The following is a 23,057-nucleotide window of genomic DNA, read 5'->3' on the forward strand; positions in this document are numbered from 1 at the left end:
GAGAAGAAGGCCCAGAGAGAGAGAGAGATCAATACAGAGACAGGGTGAAGTGAAGGACAGTAAAGAGTAAAGAGACGGGGTGTTCCTGAGAAGGATGATGTGAAAATAAATAACATGAAACTAAGAAAATATGGATGAAATGACAGAACAGGGATATAGAAACATGGTTATACTGAATATGCTGAAGAAAAAGCCAGTCAAACAGATGAGGGACATGCAGGATTATAGATATGACATGAGACAAGACAAGAAACAGAGCAAACAAGATGACAACAAGGAAGTTGACTCCAACCGAATGACAATGGGACTGAGATCAAAATAGAAAAGGAAAGGCTTTTAATCCTACTGTTGTACAGGAAGCTCACAAGCAATATCAAAGAAGGTAGAGAGAAAATGAAGAGTGAGGTTTTTTAGATAGAAAATGACAAACTCAAAAGGACTCTGACAGCATGAAACAAGGGGTAAGAATAAATTGTGGCAGGAAACGATGATGTAGAAAATGTGAGTGATATACACTTTTATTCTATTCTAATTTCTGGGAAATCGTATAAAATACTACAACTTGGCACAAAGATGGCAAGCAAAAAATGAGGAGAAATAAACGGGACGAGCTTGAGGGGACGATGGCGACAAATCTGAGAAGTGAGCAGAGGTAAAGAGAGGGTTGTAAAAGGTAAAAAGAACCTTATGAGTACAACAGCGTAGAGTTTGGCCCTGACCGTCTGCAGCAGCTCAGAGTTGAGGAAGTTTTGACACAAGCAGAAGGTGCACCGGTTACAAGTGCACATGCAGCGCAGCCGGGCGTGGCTGAGGAGAGATATTTGGAAGACAAACACCAACACACAGTTTATATATATATATATATATATATATATATATATATATATATATATATATATATATATATATATATATATATATATATATATATATATATATATATATATAAAAAACACACAAGAGGAAGAAGATAGTTAAAAGATGCCACCGCCATGAAATAAGTAGTTGAGTGTGGCTCATCGCCTAAGATGACAGAATACATGAACGACAATGAAAACAGATAAACCTTACTCAAATGACATCTATCGATGAGATGGGATTATCCAACTATTTGGAAAAAGGACTCAAGTACACTCATTTGATCTAATCTCTGGATTATTCGTTTTTTTAATTAACTAAATGCAATCTTTTCTATGAATTCTATAAATTGATTATAGCACATTCTTATGTTATGTGGACTCAAACTCATTATTGTTGTGATCCTGTCAGAAATTATGACACTGCTTCATCAATATATCACAGCCATCTTAAAACAGTTTTCCCACAGAAGGATGTAATAAAAATATTTGTTTAAACTAGAGATGTTACGGAAGTACTGAAGATTATGCACCGATCCGATACCACGTAATAAAGCCCTAAAGAAAATCTACGTTAAAGTAGTTTATTTATGTTCTTTTTCCATTCTAACTGACTGTCAAACTAGATAATAAAAGAAAGTTCTGTGGCATTCATTGTTCATGTTTCACAAAGAGTTTAACCTGAGCCAGACCGACAACAAAGATAGAAATAATATCACATCCATACAGGGATAGTAGTATACAGTTGTTGAAACATAATAAAATATATGACACACTGGTATCGGATCGGTACTCGGTATCGGCCGATACGCAAGTTCAGGTACCGGAATCGGTATCGAGAAGCAAAAAATGATATCGGGCCATCTCTAGTTTAAACTAAAGTATATTCATAATCTTAGAATAGTAGTTGTCTAGGCTGTGGATTCAATAAGGGCTGGTCTGCTGTATGTCATTATGTAACTGTGTGATGTGCAGACAGACACTGTGTGTTGATAGCACACTGCAGCCTGACTGACTGCAGGAGTGTGAGCTTCTGGGAGAGATCAACATTACTGCTCAGCAGGGAAACCCATTTACCCACAGTGCAAATCCCTGTAGCATCAGACTTGAAAGCAACATGTTCAGAGAGCAGTGAAGTGCATTATTTTAGACTGAAGTACATCACGTCTGATACTGACACGTGCAGAGAGTAGGAGCGGGTTTATCCTGAGGCGTGGAGTGAAGTCACAGACATAACACACAGTAGGGCTTTGTAAACTAACAGATAAGGTGGACTGCAAAAGAAAGAAAAGGCATCCATTTATTCCACCTGTTGCCTACAGGATTCACTGCCAAATATGACCCAACTGCAGAAATGAATCTCACAGTGTTAACGAAATACAAATTAAAACCTTAGATTGAAAACAAGTGAACAGGAGCTGGGTGGGTATGAATTTCAGCTCCAAATACACATTACTTGCATGACTTCTTAAGGCTGTTTTATGCTTCTGCGTCAACTCCACGCCGTAGCTACGGCGTCGTGACCCTTTCGGAGTTCTGCGTACTTTAGCACAACTGCCCACAAAGTACTGCTTGCTAATTTCAAAACGTTACTGACATATAGAGACAACTTTACAAAGGATAACCCCGTCATTGTAACTAAACTATGTCTGAGTTTATTTGCAAAGCCTATGTCAGTGAACTAGCATGTTGCTACTCCCCACAGTAGGCTGTCAACAGACTAACAACACACAGGACGAGTTGACCAAATCACAGTCCTTGCGGTCTGCGTCGCCTTGACGCAAAATTACAAATTTCTGAAGGTGCACGTCGAGCTACGGCAAAGGGCTCGGAGAGGGGTTTGCAGCGACGCAGAGGGGTCTGCGGGGGTACGCCGTCGATTCGACTCGGAAGCATAAAACAGCCTTTAGTAATAAAGTTCTTAAAATTTGTTAACTCTAGTACCATTTGGGGCACCTATGTGCAAAAGGTTTAACAAATCTAGATCAAGTGTCTCCATACTTACGGGTGCATGGCCATAGTGGTAAGTTTAGTGTAGATGTCTCTGCTGGGTGCTGCTGCAGTGTTACATGTGAAGGACTGGGGAGGTGGCATCTTGTGCCGCCTACAGAACTCCAGAGGACTGCAGCCGTAGATCTGTTTGATCTCTGGCAGGTCTGACTTCGCCGCTATCATCATACATGGAATCTTGCTGTCCATGAAGTATTGCTGAGGAGGGAAAGAGAGGGCGATGAATGACCGTGGTTCAGATGTTATTTGTCTTTTAACAATAATGCAGTTACACCCTTTTACCTTGAAGACTTTGGTGCAGTATTCAAAGGAGTAAGGGTTGCTGACATCATAGACCAGGCAGACAATGTCACAGGCCAGATCAGCATCAGACAGATAGTCAAAGTCAGGGAACACTTCATGAAGCTGATAGAGGAGGAGAGGAGGGGAGAGAGTTAGAACAACACTGCTGAGTTCCAACATGAGTCCCATGCTAGATAGTTGCCAATATTCTCTGCATCACTGTGGCCAGCTGTAGTGACCTGGTTTACTACAGCCATCCTTTTCTGTCATTAATGGATGGTGGAAAGAACTGCAGGTTTGTCTTTTTTCTCTCGACTTCATGGGGACAACAGTGTAGCTCAGTCAGCAATCACAGTTGAGAGTGCATACTGTTGACTTGGATGAAATTATATGGATTACTGCGGATTTCATAATATCTTGTCAGAAATTAAATGTACTTAAACAAAGCAGTCTTCTGTTGAGGATGTTCAATGAAGAGAAGCACATGCTGCTGTTTTACTGACGCAGTTACAGTTAGGCCTGTCGTGATAGTCAATAAATCAATTACTCGCACGATAAAAAAAAAAAAAAAGAGCTTGATAATAGTCTATCGCACAAACACTCAAGGAATGCTGCAAACATTTCACAGCCAGTACGAATTGCCTGGGAGAACATACGTGTCACAAACGGCAATTCCCCAACTGTAAAACAGCGTGAAAGACGACATACTAAAAAGGAGATCAAAGACATATTGTGGATATTTAAAATGTCTTGCAGTTCCAGTGTTAAATATTCTTTTGATATAAAAGTGTATTGATCTTTGAAAAGATGTACCTGCATTATTATGCCATTATCATATTAGATGAAAATGGTCTCAGTATGACAATATTATCGTTTATCGCAATAATTTCTGGGACAATTTATCGTCCAGCAAAATTTGTTATCGTGACAGGCCTAGTCACAGTGGCTCAAGACTGAACCACACAGGAGCATTACCACCACATTTGTGCTCAAATTGCCTAGGAGTGCCAACAGAAGCAGAGTCACTGTGCTGCAAGGTGTTTCCTTATGGTTGCCAGCACAGAGGGAGTGCCTGTGTGTGAAACCTTTTTCAAAGACAAACAAGTGCCGACAAAAAATAAATAAAAAAAGAGTGCAGTTGATGTATTAAGTGCCTGTATAAACTAATACTATGTTAAAATATGGCTAGCATCGTAGGCTTTGCATGTGCTGTTACAAGTGAGTGGTGCAATGCAAAGGCTTGAAAGGCTTGCTTGACAAAAGCATTGGGTGAACATGATAAGAAGCTTATATAAACAGCCAGGTACATGTAAGCACAGCCAACCTCAGGCTGGGCTGGCTCACAGTTCACAGTTGACAACCTCGTAATAGTGGTAGGTATAAATTTAAATCATGTCTTTTATATGAATAGAATAAAATATTATATAAAACATATCGTGAAAATATATTCACACACACACACACACACACACACACACACACACACACTTTGTCAATTATTATTATTAGAATTATTGATTTAAAAAAAAAGCGTTATTTAAACACAAGTCATAACTGCAAAAAATAATTATAGTAATTCAAGTAATAGTAGAGGTATCTTTGAAACTCACAAGAAGGTATTTCTCCTGGCCGTAAACATAGGTTGTGCTGATGGCATAGTAGGATCGGTGTTCCTCTCTAATCGTTTTTTGACACTGAGAGAAGAGAAGAAACATCATGTAAAAACAGATCAGGACATGAAAATGTAAACTATGATTGAAAGCAATCGGGGAAAAAAACGGGAAAATGTTTGTCGGTCTATAATGATAGGATCCCATATATGCAAGAATGAGAAGTGTGTTGTGATAATAACAAGTGTGATAGGTTTAATTTAAATCTGGCACATTGTGAAATATCTGAGCTAAGTATGCAATCAAATGTGTCATTACTGGTGCTTATTTTTGTTTACCATGAGGTTTCTTCCCAGGAAGGCTTGGAGGAAGCTGCTCTTGCCGCTGCCAATGTCTCCAAAGACATTACAGCGGAAGACGCTGCGCTGCGTCTGCTTCTTCTGCAGGTCAATCTTCTTATCTCTCGTCACTGCAGAGGGGGCAAACCATACACGGGTATCAGAGCATTAGTTCAGACAACACGTGCCTGCAGTCAGTCAGCAACAACATTAAGATTGAACTGCTGTTTCAACTGTCCAAAAGTTAGTGTTGTATGGTGTTGATTTACTGATGGGATTACTGACTGTTGAGTAATTCAATGATGTATAAAGCAACTTCCAATCAGCTTATGACGCTGAATAATACTAATGGCTTAAACATTATAATCTATGAATGTATATGACTATATTTGTGATATTACAACAAACTTTTATACGGATCTACAACTCGTGATTTAATATGAATATGTAGAAGCAGATGTGATGGTTTCATTCACCTGTAATCCCTGCTGCTTGGGACTCCTGCTCAGCAATTATTGAGTAACCGAGGTAACCCAAATACTCCAGGCATCGTTGGACATCCAGATACGTTGTTAACCTGAACAAATGTAAGTTGAAGCCAAAAGAGAAACCAATGTGACTGAGATATTGTGGTTTGTTATATATATATATATATATATATATATATATATATATATATACACACACACATATATACATATACACACACGTTTTCCTGAAAACAACTTTGAAAAAGTTCACTAAAAACCAACAAAGACTAGTTGAAAGCCACTATATGTTTTGTGTTTGTTGACAAATGAGACAACTGGTGGCATCTTTGCACTTTTCTTTGTCTTTTCAGCCCATTAAGCTCAGCAGCCCCATGTGTAGTCAAGCTTTTCCAGACCCTCCTCCATAGTGCTGCGCAGGAGGGTCTGGCTAGTCCACACAGCATTCCGGGATGGGAGAAAAACGTGCTGTGGTTTATTGGCATTTCTTTAAACCAATCACAATCGTCATGGGTGGCGCTACACACCGGGAAAGGCCACGGTGCCACTGCAAAATAGCCTCGGGAAGGAACTTGTTTGGTAGAACGTGTAAGTTCAAAGTTGTTTTAGTCGTGCAACAGAAAACTGAGATTGGACAGAATCTCTCTCTTTTAAACTTTAGTTTAAAAGCATAATTAGGACGGAAGCGCCACTTTTAGGATTTACCATATTTTCGTTTTTTCGGTCAAATGGCCTTTTGAATGGGAGTGCTAGGGGCACTTCTATGATAGCATCAAAATCAACATTTTTAAAACACTAAGAAGGCTCGACACAACATGAAACTTTACTCCAAGTATCACCAGAGGCTCTATACATGAACTCGAGCATTGAGAACATTGTTTGTGTACACAGAGTTTACTAAAAAAAGGTTTTGAATGACTTACTTTAGCAGTTGTTGTTGTTTCCGGGCACTACCATCTCCGAATGCAACGTTAACAGGGAGGAGAGTAAAGATGGAAAGCTCCTAAAGCTTAGTTCCATATTAATGCACAGATAATTCGTTGTTTTGTCGTTAGTGAAAAACAATATTGACCTTGTAGTTGAAAAAGGAGCCTAATATAAGAATGACACTTCCTCCTATGGAGTCCGTTCATTCGCATTTGGAGATCAACACTTTTAGACTGGCGAGATGGTAGCACCCGGAAACAACAACTGCTAAAGTAAGTCTTTCAAAACCTTTTTTTTTTAGTAAACTCTGGGTACACAAACAATGTTCTCAATGCTCGAGTTCATGTGTAGAGCCTCTGGCTATACTTCGAACAAAGTTTAATGTTGTGTCGAGTCTTCTTAGTGTTTTAAAAATGTTGATTTTGATGCCATCATAGAAATGCCCCTAGCACTCCCATTCAAAAGGCCATTTGACCGAAAAACGAAGATACGGTAAATCTTAAAAGTGGCGCTTCCGTCCTAATTAGGCTTTTAAACTAAAGTTTGACTCGGGTACATTTACAAAAACACCCTAGGTTGCATTTTGGCGAGAGTTACGCTTTAACCTAGAGGGGCTGTACTTGAAATACTGAAACAAATAGTTCAAATTCCCTAATTTTTTAAATAGTTTTGTAACGGCCACATGCACACAACATAACAAAACAAAAAACAGAGGGAGTGTGACTTCATTGTCTGCTCAGGACACCATTACTCCACTATATCTTTACATATCAAATATTTTTTTGCTGCTATATTAAAGCTTTAGTGCGTAACTTTTTGATTAATAAACATCCGTTACATTCAAGCCATTGCCAAATGAGCTGCTACAAAGCTAATTAAGACTATCAGCTCCACACAACTGTCTCTGTATTTCTCAGCATGGCTATGTTCAGAAGATTGTGGCGTCCGGTGACTTTCCCACGCAGAAGCTCGAGTGAAGATAATTACCTCTTCCATCATATTTTTTTAATTCTCCGTGTACTCTTTGGCTACTAGCAACTGCGTGGAGGAGGGGTGGGGGCGGGCTGACAGTGTTGCTGTCATTACTTAGAATTCCTCATGGGGGCGACAGAAACTACACACTATAGCTTTAATGTTCTGAATGTCGAGTACAGAACCTTTACATAATCACCACTTACGTCCACTGGGAGAGATATCCCTGGTAGGTGATCCAGCCCTGGTCATTAGTGCAAACTGTGTTATTGACATCTGGACCCCAGGGCATGTAGGGAAAAACATCAAACAGGTCCCTCATCTCCTCTGGTGACAAGGCACAGTCACGGTCCTGATAGACACAAAGGTTGGTTACTGTTCAGGACGGTGAACTACGGTAACCTATAGAAAATGGTGCTTGAAGAAGGAAAAATTTTACTTAGTTTGTCATTTCTACCTGAGAAAACAAAACATGGGTTTTGATGGTGCGGTGGATTTGACACATGCCTTTGGTGTGGGAGACCTGGGTTTGATTCCCACTGCAGTACATTAACCAATGTGTCCCTGAGCAAGACACTTAACCCCAAGTTGCTCCAGAGGCGTGCAACCTCTGACATATATAGAAATTGTAAGTCACTTTGGATAAAAGCTTCAGCTAAATGACATGTAATGTAATGTAATGTAATGACTGAAGCACACATTCACAGTAGGACACTAATCACTACGACAAAAAGCAGATCATGGTACAAGCTGGCACTTTTACTCTTTGACTTCCAGTCTAACCTCGCGGCTAATTCTCCTGTCAATCTCTCCTCAGTGACAAGATGTTTAAATCACGCCTCAGCAGGTGGTCAGCGCTGGCTGTTTGGTTTTGTGCGGTGTTCCGTACTGAGCAGCTTTCTGTAAAAGCCTCTCCAGGGCAGAGGGTAAAGTAAATACAGAACCAGGTTTACAGGATTATACCTTGTCATGTTTGTCAAAGACGCTCTGGAGGAAGAGGTAGGCATTATGGTTGAGCTCTGTGGTGCAGTCTGGAGGAAGTTTCAACCTAAAGACATTGAAATGTTTCAAAGTAAATGTTATAGTCAATGAGCAGAACGTGATAAACAGAAAACATTACTACAAAAGAATAAATAAGAGGATAAATATTACAGTTTACTTATAAAAGTGGCTCAGGAGTCCTCAGTAGACATTTTAGTAGGTGTTGTGAAAATGTCCATATTCAATCTACCTATTAATCCTTCCTTGGTAATAACATGAATGTAAAGTACTGAATCTAGTATCTAATTTAAGGGTTTAACAACACTGACAGTTTGGTAAAAATGAGCACAGGCACCAAAAGTGAAAGACAGATGTTGCTACACCTTTATGTTTGTTTAAATTTAACCATAAAAGGTAACATTATGTTTGAAGAAAATAAAGTATTATCCTAAAACAAGCACAAATACTTGTGTCCATCACACACAGTGAGGGAAATAATAAGGCTTTTATTAAGGCATGTGCACAGGATGCAGATGGTGGTGGGTGTCTAAAGAAATGAAGACTGGGACTCACGGAGGAAAGAGATAGTCCTGATTTAACTCCAAGTCATCGTCGTACCCAAACCTCCTCAGAACTGTCCACGTTGTTTCATGGCGCCCTCGCTGGATGAACAGGGTGTGGAGGAAGAGGAAGCCTGTAGAGGATATCACAGAAATACCGAAAAACACAGTCAGGCATAATGTGACAAGAGGTGTGTGTACGTCAACACAAGGAGGAAGCCAGTCCATCCATGTCTACCTTGCAGAGTGAGTCCGTTGTCACACACTCCGTCATTCAAATTCTTCCTCACCACATTTTTTACATCCTCCAATGCCTGAGACTCTAGTGGGGTGTTAAAGCACGTCCGCTGTGTGAGCAATCAGACAAAAACATCATTGTTGTCAAAAGCAGCCAAAGAAAGGTCCTGTGCAAATAGTAGCTTTTGATAACCCCTTTTTAATCTTAAAGATTGTTTTCTGGCCTTTTTATTAGATAGTACAGGTAGACAGGAAAGGGGGGGGGGATGACTCGCAGCTGCGTGTCGGATGCGAACCCCAATCGCTGCCAAGTACTCAATCTACATGGGGCGCACGCTCTACCGGGTGAGCTTGAGGTCGCCGTGATAAACCTATTGTTACAACAGTAGTCATCAGTTGACTTACCTGGAAGAAGTTGAGCTCGTTATCATTGAGAATCCCATCATTGTCCAGGTCAGACACTTTGAAGATTCGAGTCAGGGCTTTGACACACAGTGGCTTCATCTGGGAATCCAAAAGGCAAATCAAAAGTTACTTCAACGCAACTACTTTTTAATTCATCTTCTGCTAAAATTCCGTTTAATACTGCATTACATAACTCTCTCGAATGTAAGGTTTTTAGCTGACAACCACTGCACATCACAAAAACAGTGGTGCAGAATTCACACAGTATATTTTTGCTCTTACATCTTTTTTATCTGGACAGTAAAGAGGACCTGTGGGGTGCAGAACTGCCTTTTGGGCGTAGTAGAACAGCTCTGAGATGTTCTTCAGGTTCTTTGCTGAACACTATAAACAATGAAAAAAGGAAGAACAGAGTTTGGTTATGCATACATACGTATACTATTTTTCAATATGCTATAAAAACACCCTGTATACAGCTTTGTTGCATATAAACACCTTAAAGTGATGGTTCGGAGTAATTCACCCTAGGGTCCTTTGCACCATGACCTCGAGCCAAACACCCCCCCAGAAGCTTTTTTCACCTGGGTCTAACATTGGGAGAGTTAGCGTAGAGTAGCGTTATCAGCTGAATAGCTTAGCGCAGGGCTAATGGACCCACGTTTGTATCTCGTAAATTACCCCACTAATAATGCCCGAAATGATACCAAACGTCTACAAGTAGTACAAATAGGTTATGCTCTCATAAAACGATGGACTGGAAAGTTTGTAAGTACACCAGAAGTTTATGTAATAACACTTGCCTGCTGGCTTCTGCTCTCTGCTGTTGTTGTTGCTGCTGCTGTAAGACGAGTGCTTAGGGCTGTCTACAAATTACAACACCGAAAAGAGATGCAACAAAAATATTTATTAATTTATTTTTATTTTTTTTAAGTAAGTGCTGTAGTATAACTAGCAGGAGACAAGTAATAATTGAGGTAAGTTTGGAGACATTACCTTATTTAATCATTGAATTAATAAATATTTTTGTTGTAACTCTTCGGTGTAGTAATTTGTAGACGGCCCTAAGCACTCTGTCTAACGGTGCAGGCAGCAGCAGCAACAGAGAGCTGAAGAGAGCAGGCAAGTGTTCATAAACTTCTGGTGTACTTACAAACTTTCCAATCCATCGTTTTATGAGAGCATAACCTATTTGTACTACTTAGAGCGTTTGGTATCATTTCGGGCATTATTAGTGGGGTAACTTACAAGATACAAACGTGGGTCCATTAGCCCCTGCGCTAAGCTATTCAGCTGATAACGCTACTCTAGCTAACTCTCCCAATGTTAGACCCAGGTGAAAAAAGCTTCTGGGAGGGTGTTTGGCTCGAGGTCATGGTGCAAAGGACCCTAGGGTGAATTACTCCGAACCATCACTTTAATGTCTTTGCAACCCTGTGAAAATACAGTATCATGGCAAAGTGGGGCCTTCCCTGTTTACGTACAGTACCTGTGCGTGTGTGTGTATATATATTCCTGTATATAATGTATGTGTGTGCGGGAGCTAAGTCAGGGCCAGACAGGGTATTAACACACAGGATCTGTCTGAGTGACACGCCTGGTTTAATTAACCAGTCTGAAGAAACACAGGCGCTGCCATCTAGGAGACAGTACTCAGTGTTAAAACACAGGAGGAGGAAAAGAGTGAACTCAGCACGAACAACTGACTTCTCAACCATTAGGATCTTCTTCACCGTGCTTAGATACAGCAGTCCTCATGTCGTGGGTTTGAGTTAAGCTCATGGCCGGTGTCAAGTATCAAATCCTCTGGTACAAAATTGGGTGGTCTTATTGTAAACACTGTTTATAGTAAACATATGCAAAAAAATGGAGTCCATCATGGAAAGTATAAAAAAAAGGGCAGCAATAGCAATACTATTGACAAAAGGGTCAATTAGGGTTAATGTATACGAACTAAGGCAACAATCGATACAATTGACAAGATTATCCCAAGGCTGCAGACTTCCATTTCGGCATTTCAACAAGTTTAAAATCGCATATCTGACAAATCAATATACTGTATTGTAGAACTAGGTGTTCAGTTTGGTTGATAGTGAGGATCATAAATATGTAACAGCAAATATTGTGAAGGGCTTTACAAATAGAGGTCACTGTAAATGACAATAACATTGGGCCAGTTCTATTCTGTAAATATTCTGTTTCTATATTGTCATCGTGTGAAAACTATTTAAATGCATTTATTGAGATTTTAATGTTTTTACATCAACTTAAGTGTCTTCACTGTGCTGGTAAAACCATTAAAAGCACCACCAATAAAGTAAAAAAAACAATGTCTGGATGTTTAACTAAAAACAATCCTGTTCCTCTTGGCTCCTAAACAAAGGTTTCCCCCCAACAGTTATTATTTAAACTTCTTCCCCTCTTTATGTTCTGTTTAATGACAATAGAATAAGATATTGATTTCCATTTGTGTTTATGTCCCTTGTGACCTTGTGTACGTAGCAACACAACTGCTGTCTAGAACAATAGCATTGCTACTGCATTACTTGAATGGGGAAGTATTTGTCTGGCAAATTAAAACAGATCAGCATTCTCACAGCATTCACTTTATTGTTTTACTGTTCAGAAACAGAGCAAACAGTGAACAGATCTGTCGCTCCATACCTCAACACAAGTCTCTATCTCACTGTGCCGGTTCATAATGGGCAGTATGGTCTCCATGCTGCTGTGTTCCACCAGGTCCGACTTGTTTCCCACCAGAATCAGAGGAACCCTGGACACATAAATAACAAACACAGCATTGTATTAACCCTAATACAAACATAAACTGTACATTTTTAGGCAAAAGAGTACTTTCCCTTTAATATATGTTCCTTCCCAGAAAAGCAGTGACTCAATTAACAGTGAAAAACAAAAAGCAAATGGAGAATAAGGCTATCTGTTCATGTGAAATGTTGCTTTCCAGTTCAGCTCTGTGCTTACAGAAAAGCATTTCCACCATGTGATTGTAGGTCATCACTTCAACAACTAGTAGAAAGATTCCATGACTGGCCTCTTGCTACAGACAACGTTCTTTTGCGGACTTTCCATTAGGTTGATGGTGCATTAGGAGCCTGTTGTGCTCATAGAGAAATTAAGAAACAAGCACCCTATTCGCCCCATATTTCATTGTCCAAAACTGAGCTGACAAAGAAAACTCTGACCTATTTCCATACAAGTTCACACCTGCTGTCCTTGTCTGTGTTCTCAGTAATGAGGGGGATCCAGTGGCTCGTCACCTATGGAAAACAAAAGGTAGAAAAAAGATAATAATGTAAAAGATTATCACCATTTTGAGAGACAACTTCTAATTTACGAGTGTCACACTGACAGCCTCACACGTTTTACTGTCTAACTGCAACACAAACCAATTATGGAAATCCTAGCCACAGAGGTAGCTCACCTTTTCTATGGACTTCTTGTTGTTGACAGAGTAGACAATGCAAATCACATTTGCCTAGGAAAGAGACCAACACAGACCCATTTTAGGCTTATACCTGAACTCAGTACTTAACAGAGCACTAAAAGGAGAGCATAATGCACTGACTGACCTTGGAGATCTCCTGAAACAACTGCTCATCTGTCTGCTCTGCCTCTATAAGAGAAAAACAAGTGTACTACAGTTAATACCATGAAAGAGTTCTTCTTTCTCAATTTGCAGGCAGAAAAGGTGATACTTATGATTTTACAACAAAGGTCACCACAACTTAATGCAGTTCAATCTAAAAACAAAGAAACAGTCATGGGCGTAAATTACCTGAATAGTCCACAATGTGTGTGGGAACTCTCTCTGGTGTGACATCTGCAGGTATGGTGATTTCCTCAGCTCGGTAGGGAACCTAGGATGAACGCAACATGGCTCTCACTTACACATACATGTTTACAACTAGTTACGGGACTCCAATAATATGGTTAAATCAATGACGTTAAACTCCACAAATATTAGATATTCGAGGCAGAGAGGCATCATCGAAGTATCAAACATCTGATATAATAATCACTTATCCGTACCACATTTGGGAACTCCTCACTGACCAGGGACATGATGAGAGACGTCTTCCCCACTTTGGCTGTCGACGGAGGAAGAGAGAAGAGGAGCGAAAGTATAAATGAGACTGATTATTTGGTAGCTCTTAGCAGATATTCAACCACATTTGCTTACAACTCATTACAATTCATATTAATATTTTAACTGTGGGGGGGACATCATTTATTAATTTAAGATGAAAATAACTGTCATTATGTTAACAAGCTATCCGGGCCATGTGACTGGGACACAGATATCACACTACTGACATCACAAACACCACAGGGCAATTTTTTATGGGTGTACAATCTATGAATTGAAGCTTTCATCCTGGCCTCGGTTTTAAAACTACTGGCCTTTACAATGGTTTCCTATTTATTAGTAAACCAGAGACCTTCAATAAAAGACTAAATGTATTCCTAACTGTTCTGTTAATGTGTGTGTGAACAGTGTGAAAACAACATAATTCCCAAAACAGCTGGGCTTCCTTTGGAAAAATAGTCAGTGTGAAGAAGGTGGAAAGATAGAATAAAATTCTCTGTCTGTCTGGAGTTTGCTTCCCAAAATAATCCCAGATATTCCATGAATTCAATGAACAGAGAAAACTACCATAGGCAGAATGAGCTTTCTTCACAGTTGTAAAATACTATATATTTTTATAGGTTGAGATTTAAAGTGAGCAACCTTTATCTGTTCTATGTCCACTAACATACAATGGAAAGACTGAGGTTAGTTGTGTAATGGGGACGTACAAATATATAGCCTACTGTTTCAAAAAGCTACAGCAGACGTATGCAGCAATAACACAAAACAGATCAGATCAGAAGTTAGACAGAAAGGCTGAATGGACTGAATGAACACCATCATCATGAGATGATGATGATGCCCTGCTGGTAGCATCAGTGCAAAGTGTACACTAAAGGCTGACACTGCAGACAATCGCTGCTGACCAACACACTGTAAGTTGCGTTAAATATCACAGTTTTATAGCTTTACTTACGCTCCCCCACTAATAATATCCTCACGTCCTTGCGCATCGTCTTCAGCGTCGACAAACTCGGTAAACTGGCTTGTGTGAAACATTTATGCTCCTGCCTGGATGAAGGATACAACTAGCCAGCTCTCCTCGGCCTGGCTCGCTTGCTAACGACTATGTTTGCATGACAGCTCCGGTTTACACTGGTTCAGAACAGATGATAGACAATTGTTACATCTCCGGGAATACTAACACGGTGTTTTTACTATATATTCCACCTGCGAGGCTCAGTCAGTCAGACAGCGCTGCTGCTGCTGTATTCAACCACAGTCAGCCCTTCGCACAAACTTGAAGAGCATTAGCGGGCGCTAGCATGCGTGCTTTCCGCCACGCCCCTCATGACAGTGAGGGCGAGCAAAGATCGTATATTGAATCACGTACAAACAGCCACTAATGTAGCTAGGAGTGTTTTAAGCATTGGACTGTTTTGTTGATATATCATAGCATTGACGTTTCTTCGTCTTTTCTACCTCTTGTGCATATGCATACGTGCCCTAGACACGGTTGTAAATTTATCATAACTTTATTTTTTGTTTATGTCTGGTTTGTCTATTTATTTAGTCTATTTATTTAGTTATCCAATTTATTTTATTAAATATTTAGTTTATTTCGTTATATATATATAGTTTGTTATAAGTAGCATATTGTACAATACTGTCCTATTCAAGATTCAAGAATTAAAAGTGCAAAAGTATTAACAGCAAAATAAAGTAGCCTAGCAGAATGGACTATATAATTACTACTATTATATATAGATCGGTTGTAATTATATATATATATATATATATATATATATATATATATATATATATATATATATATATATATATATATATATATGAATGTAATTATATATATATAATTACAACCGATCGTTAAAATATCGATGCTTTAGTAAGAAGCATTGTATATTAATGTTACAGCTGGTGACAAATTGTACATAAAAACAGTACTTGAGTATACGTACTACTTTCCAACAGTGCTTAAAATACAAACCGAGCTCACAATATGTTTCAGACAATTATCTCCATAGACATATGTTATGTCTATGATTATCTCCATTGGCTGGTTAGCTCGATGACATTTCTGGTACCGGGAGATTGGCGTTGAGTGACACATCTTGCTTTTTCCCCCAGCTCAACAGCGCTTGTCAAAACGCGTCACAGGCAAGAAAACCAACAGCAGAAACCAGAAATGTTGCATAGTGTGTGTATTAAGCATCTATTTATTTAAAAAAATTATTGCACTATATACACGATATAAACGGAAATAATAAAGGCATTAAAAAGGGTCCATTAGGTGCTTGGCCTGGTTGCTAATCCACCCTTGCATATCACAGCTGCCTATGACTATGAAGGCATCCAGATAGAGACACCTCTGCCATGCCTGATATAATCTTCAACTGTCATCAGTGATCACTACAGTATTCTGTATCTTGCTACTGAAGAGGAATATGCTGTATATACCTATATATAGAATTGGTAAAATATTAAAAGCAGGAATCAATTGTTTATACATTTTATTAAAATTATGAAGAGCTTTCAGTTTCACACAACTATGTAGACAGCTCAAATTAAACAGTGTGAAAAAATTAACCTAATCCTTTCAAAATGTGCAAATTGAGTGAAACATAAAATACAAAATAACTACAGAACAATTGCAAATTATACATACAATGTTATTCTCTTATTCTTATTTTTAATTAATACAATATTTGGTTCCAGTGTAATTATAATGTATTGCAAAGAGTTCTTTGATGCAATGTCATAGTGGCAAAGACAATGCAATCAAGCTTCTGATGTGCAGCAACGTCCCAGCTGTGACAGTAACTTCTCCAAGGTGCCAAGGTGTAATCACAGACACTTTAGTCCGTGCAAAAGTGTTGAAGTTGATCATTTGTCTGTGGTGTCGAGCAGTTCCACCAGTAATAGAGAGTTTGTCACCATGTTTCTTTATCCTCTGACAGCTTCAGGAGCATCTTTTGGAAGAAGAGGCTTTGAGTCTGTCATGTCCCAAAACGATTCTTACTGCATCCTGAACTCCTGCAAACCAACGGGTCGAACTGCTCCAGTCACTTTCCCCTTCTCATGCTGGCTTCATCTATATCAAAGAAAGAAAAGGTTAGGAGTGGGTTTTCACATGTGATAAGCACCAGAAGACATTACCTACACTCTATGAGGTATAACAACAGTATCTTACTAGCGTAATCCTCTGGGGTCATGGGTTGAGATATGACCTTTCTGAAGGCCTCCAGCCACTCCTTCTGCTCCTGCTCCTGCTCACACATAAACAAAAACTGCCTTTCCGGAGTTTCCAGCGTGATGCCACAGCGCCATCGGTTTCCCCTCAAGCTCTGCCTGCTGCTCTCTGAAGCAGAGTAGCTGTGGCTCTCTGTGCCAATGAAGACAGAACCCTGCTCTGTAGCATCCTAACATTGATAACAAGCAGCACAAAGAAGAGCACTTAGCAAAACAAATTATTGTTTCATATCAGGCTAATGTCTGCGTATTTTCCTGGAAATGTCCACCTCCAAAATAAAACAATTGATTTGAATGTATGATCATTGTAGTTTTTATAAATGAGTGCTAGAATTTTTGCTCATTTACTTATCTATTTATTTATACATTCACTTTATACACACACTGTAGACACTGGCATTATCTGTTAATTACCAGTGGACTTTTAAAATACAGAAGCTTTCTGTTCATTGAGCACAGTGTGAACCACCTCTTCTTGAATGGCTCCCGATGCTGGAAACACACACACACACACACACACACACACACACACACACACACACACACACACACACACACACACACACACACACACACACACACACACACACACACAGGCAGAGGAAGAGAAAACAATGAAAATGTATGCAAATCAAAATCAAATAAATTTGTTAGATATAATAAATCAAATCATCATAAATCAAATTCATTTTTGTAATAAACTCAGACGAACCGTTGGGCCAGTTTTCTCCATGTACCCCTCCTTCAGGCAATTTACCGTTAGTTGAGATATTAACTGTGCAGAGAGACACATTCAACACTCTTAACTGACCAAAAGTGGCAGTTTAACACTTTAACTTTAACAATCTATCCAAGCTAAATCTTTTGAAATTTTGTCTCACGTCATTATCTCGAAGAGTGGGATGTTTCTTCAGGAGGTATGCCAAGCGTGTTGCTCGAATAGCATTGAACAAGGATACAATTACCTGTAAGACATCAGATATAGAAGAGCATAGCAGGAAGACATAAACTGCATCATGCAAGTTGTCTGGTTAATTTCATACAATTAAGGTTAAAAAACGAGAGAGCTTGAAAAACCAGGATAGCTGAACATAGAAGCCGTATTTGACCATGACACACATATAACAACACTAAAATATATTTGTAGTGTATTTTACCAGTAAAATATGATGCATATGTGTGGAGATTTTCTGATATGACTTCTTTTAATTAAATACGTTTTTGTACTACATTTTAAGGTCCCCCTCTCCTCTTGCTAACAACTGCATTTTTGGTGTTTTGTTGATATTGTGATGTATTGCCTTTGTACTTCTTTGAGATGTAGGCCTACACCACAGCACATTTGTGGAGGTGGGAGGTGGACCTCCCAGGGTGCACTTCCAGTGAAGAAAACACAATGCAGGGCCCTCTAGGGTGCCCTCCTAGTGGAGAAAACGTGACGCAGGGCCCTCTAGGGTGCCCTTCTAGTGGAGAAAACGTGACGCAGGGCCCTCTAGGGTGTCCTATTAGTGGAGAAAACACGATGCAGGGCCCTCTTAGGTGCCCTTCTAGTGGAGGAAGTGCGATGCAGGGCCCTCTTGGGTGCATTTCTAGTGGAGAAAACGTGATGCAGTGCCATATAGGCTGCCCCACATGCTGGTGCCCTTTTTATTTATTTTTTAGCCCCTGCCCATCAGACAGGCCAAGTCCACAACTGTCACAGCAAGTGCGAGATTCAAAGGTAAGAGACTCTATATACATGAGCTGAAGTCAAGACATGTATATGTTTAAAGTAGAAATAAAATATCACTATGGCACTCAAGCTCACCTGTCCTTTCTCGTGATAAACAAACAGATTCCTTGTGCGTTTGTCATGCATGTAAGAGATCTGCAGACCGTGGGCGTGACTGATCTTCTCCGGCTGGAAAACTGCATTCAGGTCCTTCATGGAGATGACAGCTTTGGGAAGCTTGGACTAAATAAGAGGATTAAGGAAGGATTTCAAAAGATTAGAAATAAAATGTACTTGCCTGTAACCCATGTATGCTCATAAAACATTGTAGACTAAATGGTGATGTGGAAAATCTCACATCCTCTTTAATAAAGTATCTGAGGGTGAAGTCTTTCCGGGACAACAGGAAGATCCTCTTTAAAAACTGCTTGTTGTCTTTCCCCTTCTTCCATAGTGTTGACTCAAACCAGTCTGGGTTGGATACATCAAATAAATAAAAGAGATGAAGAGCTACTAAACTTCTATGCATGCCAAATTCAAATGCATAATTCTGATTATTTTGCTGATTGGAAGAACATGTTAATGTTAGTATACTGGCAGGATAATTACCTGAGCAATAAGCTTGCTGAAAATTGTTTTCTCCTGTGAACTCTCTCCTTTCATACTTTGCACGGATCCACTGATCCTTAAGAACACTACAACAAAGCAACAAAAAAAAACTTTACTGTTTCCGTATGGATGAAACACAAGTATTTAAGGAAATACCAGAACATGTGTAGACCTGCCATTGATGAATGAGGCTAATTCATACTGTTTTTAGTAATAGCTCCACTTCTGTAATTGGCACTGTTTGTTCCTCTTTTTTTTTTTTTTTTACCTCTCCACACCCATTCAGAAGTAAAGTACTTCATGTTGCACTGTGCTACTGAGGTGAATGGATGTTGAATGTGGTGACGGTCACTCACATGCAGTCTTTCTGTTGCGGCTGGTAGAAGAAGGCAGGGACACACTTTTCATAAATGGCTTTGGCTGCAGAATTTCCCCACTTCCGCATAAACTGAAATCACAAGATGTGAGATTTTAAAAGTTACAACAAGACAAATAATATTAATTCCCTTCATTTCATATTTGAAGATCCCTGTCTTGCAGAGGAGGACAACTGATTTACTGAAACCAGAAACAATTTACAACTTAGACAGATCTCAAGAGATTATGAACAAAACATGTACAGTATCCATATTGAGAACAAAGCGCACTCTTACCTAAATCATAAATACCTTATGCAAAATAGAGCATTAACACGGTGGACAGAATAGTGTTCAAGATTCAAAATTTGAAAGGTTTTATCTGTCACATGTGCATACAATAGATACAAAATAATAAATAGAACAATAGGAATGATAAGAATTAGAAAAATAATTTAAAAAAATTAGGCAAAAATATACGTATAAATAAAGTACATATAAAAATTGTCCCGGTATTAAGTAGGCTGTGCAAATACAAAAACATAAATTGAATGAATAATAAATAATTCATGTAATTAGCTACCCATATAAAATGAGTACAAACTACAAACCTATACCTCTACTAGTGAATCATCCCATAAATCCAGACGTATGGATTTCACTTTGCTGACAGCAGGTAAATTACGATGCAACCCCGAGCAGTTCAGGCACACAAAGACACCAAGAGTGTAGGAGGCCCAGTCAGGCTCTGTAAACAAAAGGAAAATAAAAAGGTTTTCTTGTAGGTTAATGTGCACTACTAAACTGGGGGTAAATTTAACAGTGAAATTAATTTAAGTATTTAATTTCTTGTTTGTCTTTTCCCCTCACACAGACTCTATTAACTGTCCTCGTCAGTGATGGCCACAAAGTGGGAACAATGAGGTAATACCACAGAATATACAGCAGCTACCACTTCCCCTTTCAAATGTTTATTAAAAAAAATTGACTAGGCTATAAAGTATGACTTTGGAGGTAGTTCTTTTAACAACAAGATAACATGGCCCGATGGCACAGGTTACTGTTCATCATTCTTGCTCATCATTCTTTTAACTTTAATAAAGAAAACATGTTCACTCACACAGAAATCAGATACAATGGTCCTTGAAACATGTATTGTTGGAAATCAGTCAAACAATGTTGCTGCTTGCTATCATATCAAAAGAATGTATCGTGGTTATGAATCTTTGTCAGCCTATGTACTCACCAGGAGCTCCACAGTCAGCACACAAGTTGTTACCTGGCTGTTGCACCAAATCAAGTAGGATTTTGTTGTTTCTCTCCAGACTGGCCATAGGGGAAGGTAGTTTGCTTCAGTCAGATTGACAGTTGTAACCCAACAACAGAGCTACTGGGTATTAACTCCATACTCATGCCACACATTGAATGGTACAGAGCTGCTCTGCTCTGTAGCAGGTGTAAGAACTGAATTTCTTCTCACTGGCCAGGGGCACCGCATTTCCTCTTACCAGCACAGCATCATGAAGTTTATTGTTCTGCACACAAACGCAGAGGACCAGAAATAACAGAGAAAGGAAGTGAAACAGACGTCACAGTGTAACAGAGTGACCTACACTATGAAAGTTATAGAATTGTGTGTAGCTCATAACTGTAAGTTTGACTGGTGTGTGTGTGAGGTGTTGTCATGTTAGGACAGGTACAGTGTAAATATCTAAAATAAAGGTTTGTTCATTTAAGAATATTTTGCAATTAATTAAAATGCAGGATAGACATAAAAAATGTATCTTATAGGAGGCTTTGTAGATAAATACATTGAAGCATTAAACAACCACTCTTCACAACCTGTAATAATTTACTTATTTAAGTACATAACGTTTTAAAGGCTCTACAGATTTTGGTCCACCCACTTATTGTTTACAATTATGCTTAATTAGAACTCTTCTCAGGACATGACTCTGCTTGACTGACACCTTCCTGACTCTCCTGTTCAGTTTTCCCCCTTATTAAAGCAGGACAAATAATACTTTTCCCTTTTTTTAGTAACCTGAGCAGAGGTATTATCAGCCAGACTAAATGAACACACATGTGTATGTGTGTGTGTGTGTGTGTGTGTGTGTGTGTGTGTGTGTGTCTGTGTATATATTTATTGTTTGTTCCACTTCAGGTTTTGGTTGCTATTGCTGGCTGTTCCTGATAAGTTCACAACTTTTTTTTTCAAAGTTTGGAACACACAAACACAACTCTGTAGAGGTCATATGGCCTGACTTAATAATGCAACACATTCCCACTGTGTAAAAGACAAAATAATGGAGTCTGAGCACTTTCTTGTTGCTATAATGCATAAGGTCAATACAGATGGCTGAAAGATTGGTGTATTTAAATCTAAATTTAAGCTGCATTGGTGTATTATGGCGTTTTTCCATTACATGGTACCTGCTCGGGGCAAGCGAACTGTAAAGCAAGCTAATAGACACACTGCCAGTTTATTTTCAGAGGGTAGGTACTAATACAGTCTAAACAGCCCTGCAAAACAAACAAAAAACCACCTCCATGAATGTTTTTGACACTGTTTCACAGGGTGTTGACTTAAAATGATGGTCATTTTGAAGGGTGTAGGGGACACCAGGGTTGGTTATCACACTTTTTACTTGTGCGTAAATTGCTCATCATTAAAATCTTTCAATAGTCATTCCTACATTAAATGAAAGGGATACTTCACCAATTAGCATTAAGGTCTTGCCTTGAAATCAGTATCCCTTTAATTTTCACAACTTCTCACAACTGTTTAATATCAAATAAATTGTCAAAGTGGACTCTAGTGTAGCTGTAATAAGCAGTGTGACAACCAACCCCGGTCCCCCTTATGTTGCAGGAATGAAAGAAATGTTCAGATCTTTTAAATAAAAGTACATACCACAATGTAAACGTCATCCATTCAAAATCTTACTTAGGTAAGGTATGTAGCGTAAGTATTATCATCTAAATAAATTTAGAGTATTAAAAGTAATTATTATGCAGCCTAATGGTCCCTCTAATTAGTGGTGCATTACTGTGTAAGTCCTCCGCAGCGCTGTGGAGGAAGGTCTGGCAATGTGAGACTTCTGTGTAAGCAATATTTTCATATTATATAGCTGGTGGAGGTGGAAGAACTACTTTATGGTTGGGTAGTTAAGTCAATATCAATTTAACATATTTTATAAACTAAAATGTTTTGGATTAAAAGGATAAATATGGAATAGTATCATCAAATGATATATTAATTAATTATATTTTTTTACATATTTCATATCTCTATTTTGATGTTATACATTTTGGTATAATGCACATATTTTTATTTCATTTTTACATACATATTCT

At 38.9% G+C, this 23,057-nt stretch overlaps 2 protein-coding genes across 7 annotated transcripts in view; both read right to left on the reverse strand.

Annotated features, from left to right (window-relative positions):
• Positions 1 to 15,101, reverse strand: part of rhot1b (ras homolog family member T1) — a 15,378-nt gene extending 277 nt beyond the window's left edge. The window contains exons 1-20 of one of the 5 annotated variants that reach the window (XM_039805869.1): positions 14,731 to 15,101; positions 13,715 to 13,773; positions 13,461 to 13,542; positions 13,255 to 13,298; positions 13,107 to 13,160; positions 12,890 to 12,942; positions 12,329 to 12,437; positions 9,950 to 10,051; positions 9,668 to 9,766; positions 9,264 to 9,372; positions 9,039 to 9,159; positions 8,448 to 8,532; positions 7,691 to 7,836; positions 5,574 to 5,674; positions 5,098 to 5,228; positions 4,760 to 4,843; positions 3,150 to 3,272; positions 2,863 to 3,065; positions 623 to 807; positions 1 to 85 (exon numbers count right to left, since the gene is read on the reverse strand). The exon at positions 1 to 85 is cut by the window's left edge and continues 277 nt beyond it. In XM_039805869.1, coding sequence (XP_039661803.1) covers positions 1 to 85; positions 623 to 807; positions 2,863 to 3,065; positions 3,150 to 3,272; positions 4,760 to 4,843; positions 5,098 to 5,228; positions 5,574 to 5,674; positions 7,691 to 7,836; positions 8,448 to 8,532; positions 9,039 to 9,159; positions 9,264 to 9,372; positions 9,668 to 9,766; positions 9,950 to 10,051; positions 12,329 to 12,437; positions 12,890 to 12,942; positions 13,107 to 13,160; positions 13,255 to 13,298; positions 13,461 to 13,542; positions 13,715 to 13,773; positions 14,731 to 14,767 — 2,012 coding nt within the window. In that variant the 5' untranslated portion in view covers positions 14,768 to 15,101. Of the gene's footprint in view, positions 808 to 2,862; positions 3,066 to 3,149; positions 3,273 to 4,759; positions 4,844 to 5,097; positions 5,229 to 5,573; positions 5,675 to 7,690; positions 7,837 to 8,447; positions 8,533 to 9,038; positions 9,160 to 9,263; positions 9,373 to 9,667; positions 9,767 to 9,949; positions 10,052 to 12,328; positions 12,438 to 12,867; positions 12,943 to 13,106; positions 13,161 to 13,254; positions 13,299 to 13,460; positions 13,543 to 13,714; positions 13,774 to 14,730 lie in introns of those variants that run through there. The other 4 variants (XM_039805845.1, XM_039805836.1, XM_039805855.1 and 1 more) reach the window with 4 other exon arrangements.
• A 1,169-nt stretch (positions 15,102 to 16,270) lies between these two features.
• On the reverse strand, positions 16,271 to 22,981 carry LOC120562252 (arf-GAP with dual PH domain-containing protein 2-like). 2 transcript variants are annotated; one of them, XM_039805874.1, is made up of 11 exons: positions 20,947 to 22,981; positions 20,318 to 20,448; positions 19,701 to 19,792; positions 19,345 to 19,430; positions 19,094 to 19,206; positions 18,832 to 18,978; positions 17,906 to 17,989; positions 17,737 to 17,799; positions 17,439 to 17,516; positions 16,966 to 17,194; positions 16,271 to 16,866 (listed from the first exon to the last, which is right to left on the reverse strand). In XM_039805874.1, the coding sequence occupies exons 1-11, from the start codon at positions 21,032 to 21,034 to the stop codon at positions 16,838 to 16,840; spliced, it is 1,140 nt and encodes a 379-aa protein (XP_039661808.1). In that variant the 5' UTR covers positions 21,035 to 22,981; the 3' UTR covers positions 16,271 to 16,837. The 2 variants fall into 2 exon arrangements, with proteins under 2 accessions (XP_039661808.1, XP_039661812.1); XM_039805878.1 differs by having other exon boundaries at positions 20,571 to 21,020.
• Between the last annotated feature and the right edge of the window lie 76 nt (positions 22,982 to 23,057).

The sequence above is a fragment of the Perca fluviatilis genome, chromosome 1, assembly GCF_010015445.1.
Source record: "Perca fluviatilis chromosome 1, GENO_Pfluv_1.0, whole genome shotgun sequence".
In the NCBI taxonomy this organism is placed as follows: domain Eukaryota; kingdom Metazoa; phylum Chordata; class Actinopteri; order Perciformes; family Percidae; genus Perca; species Perca fluviatilis.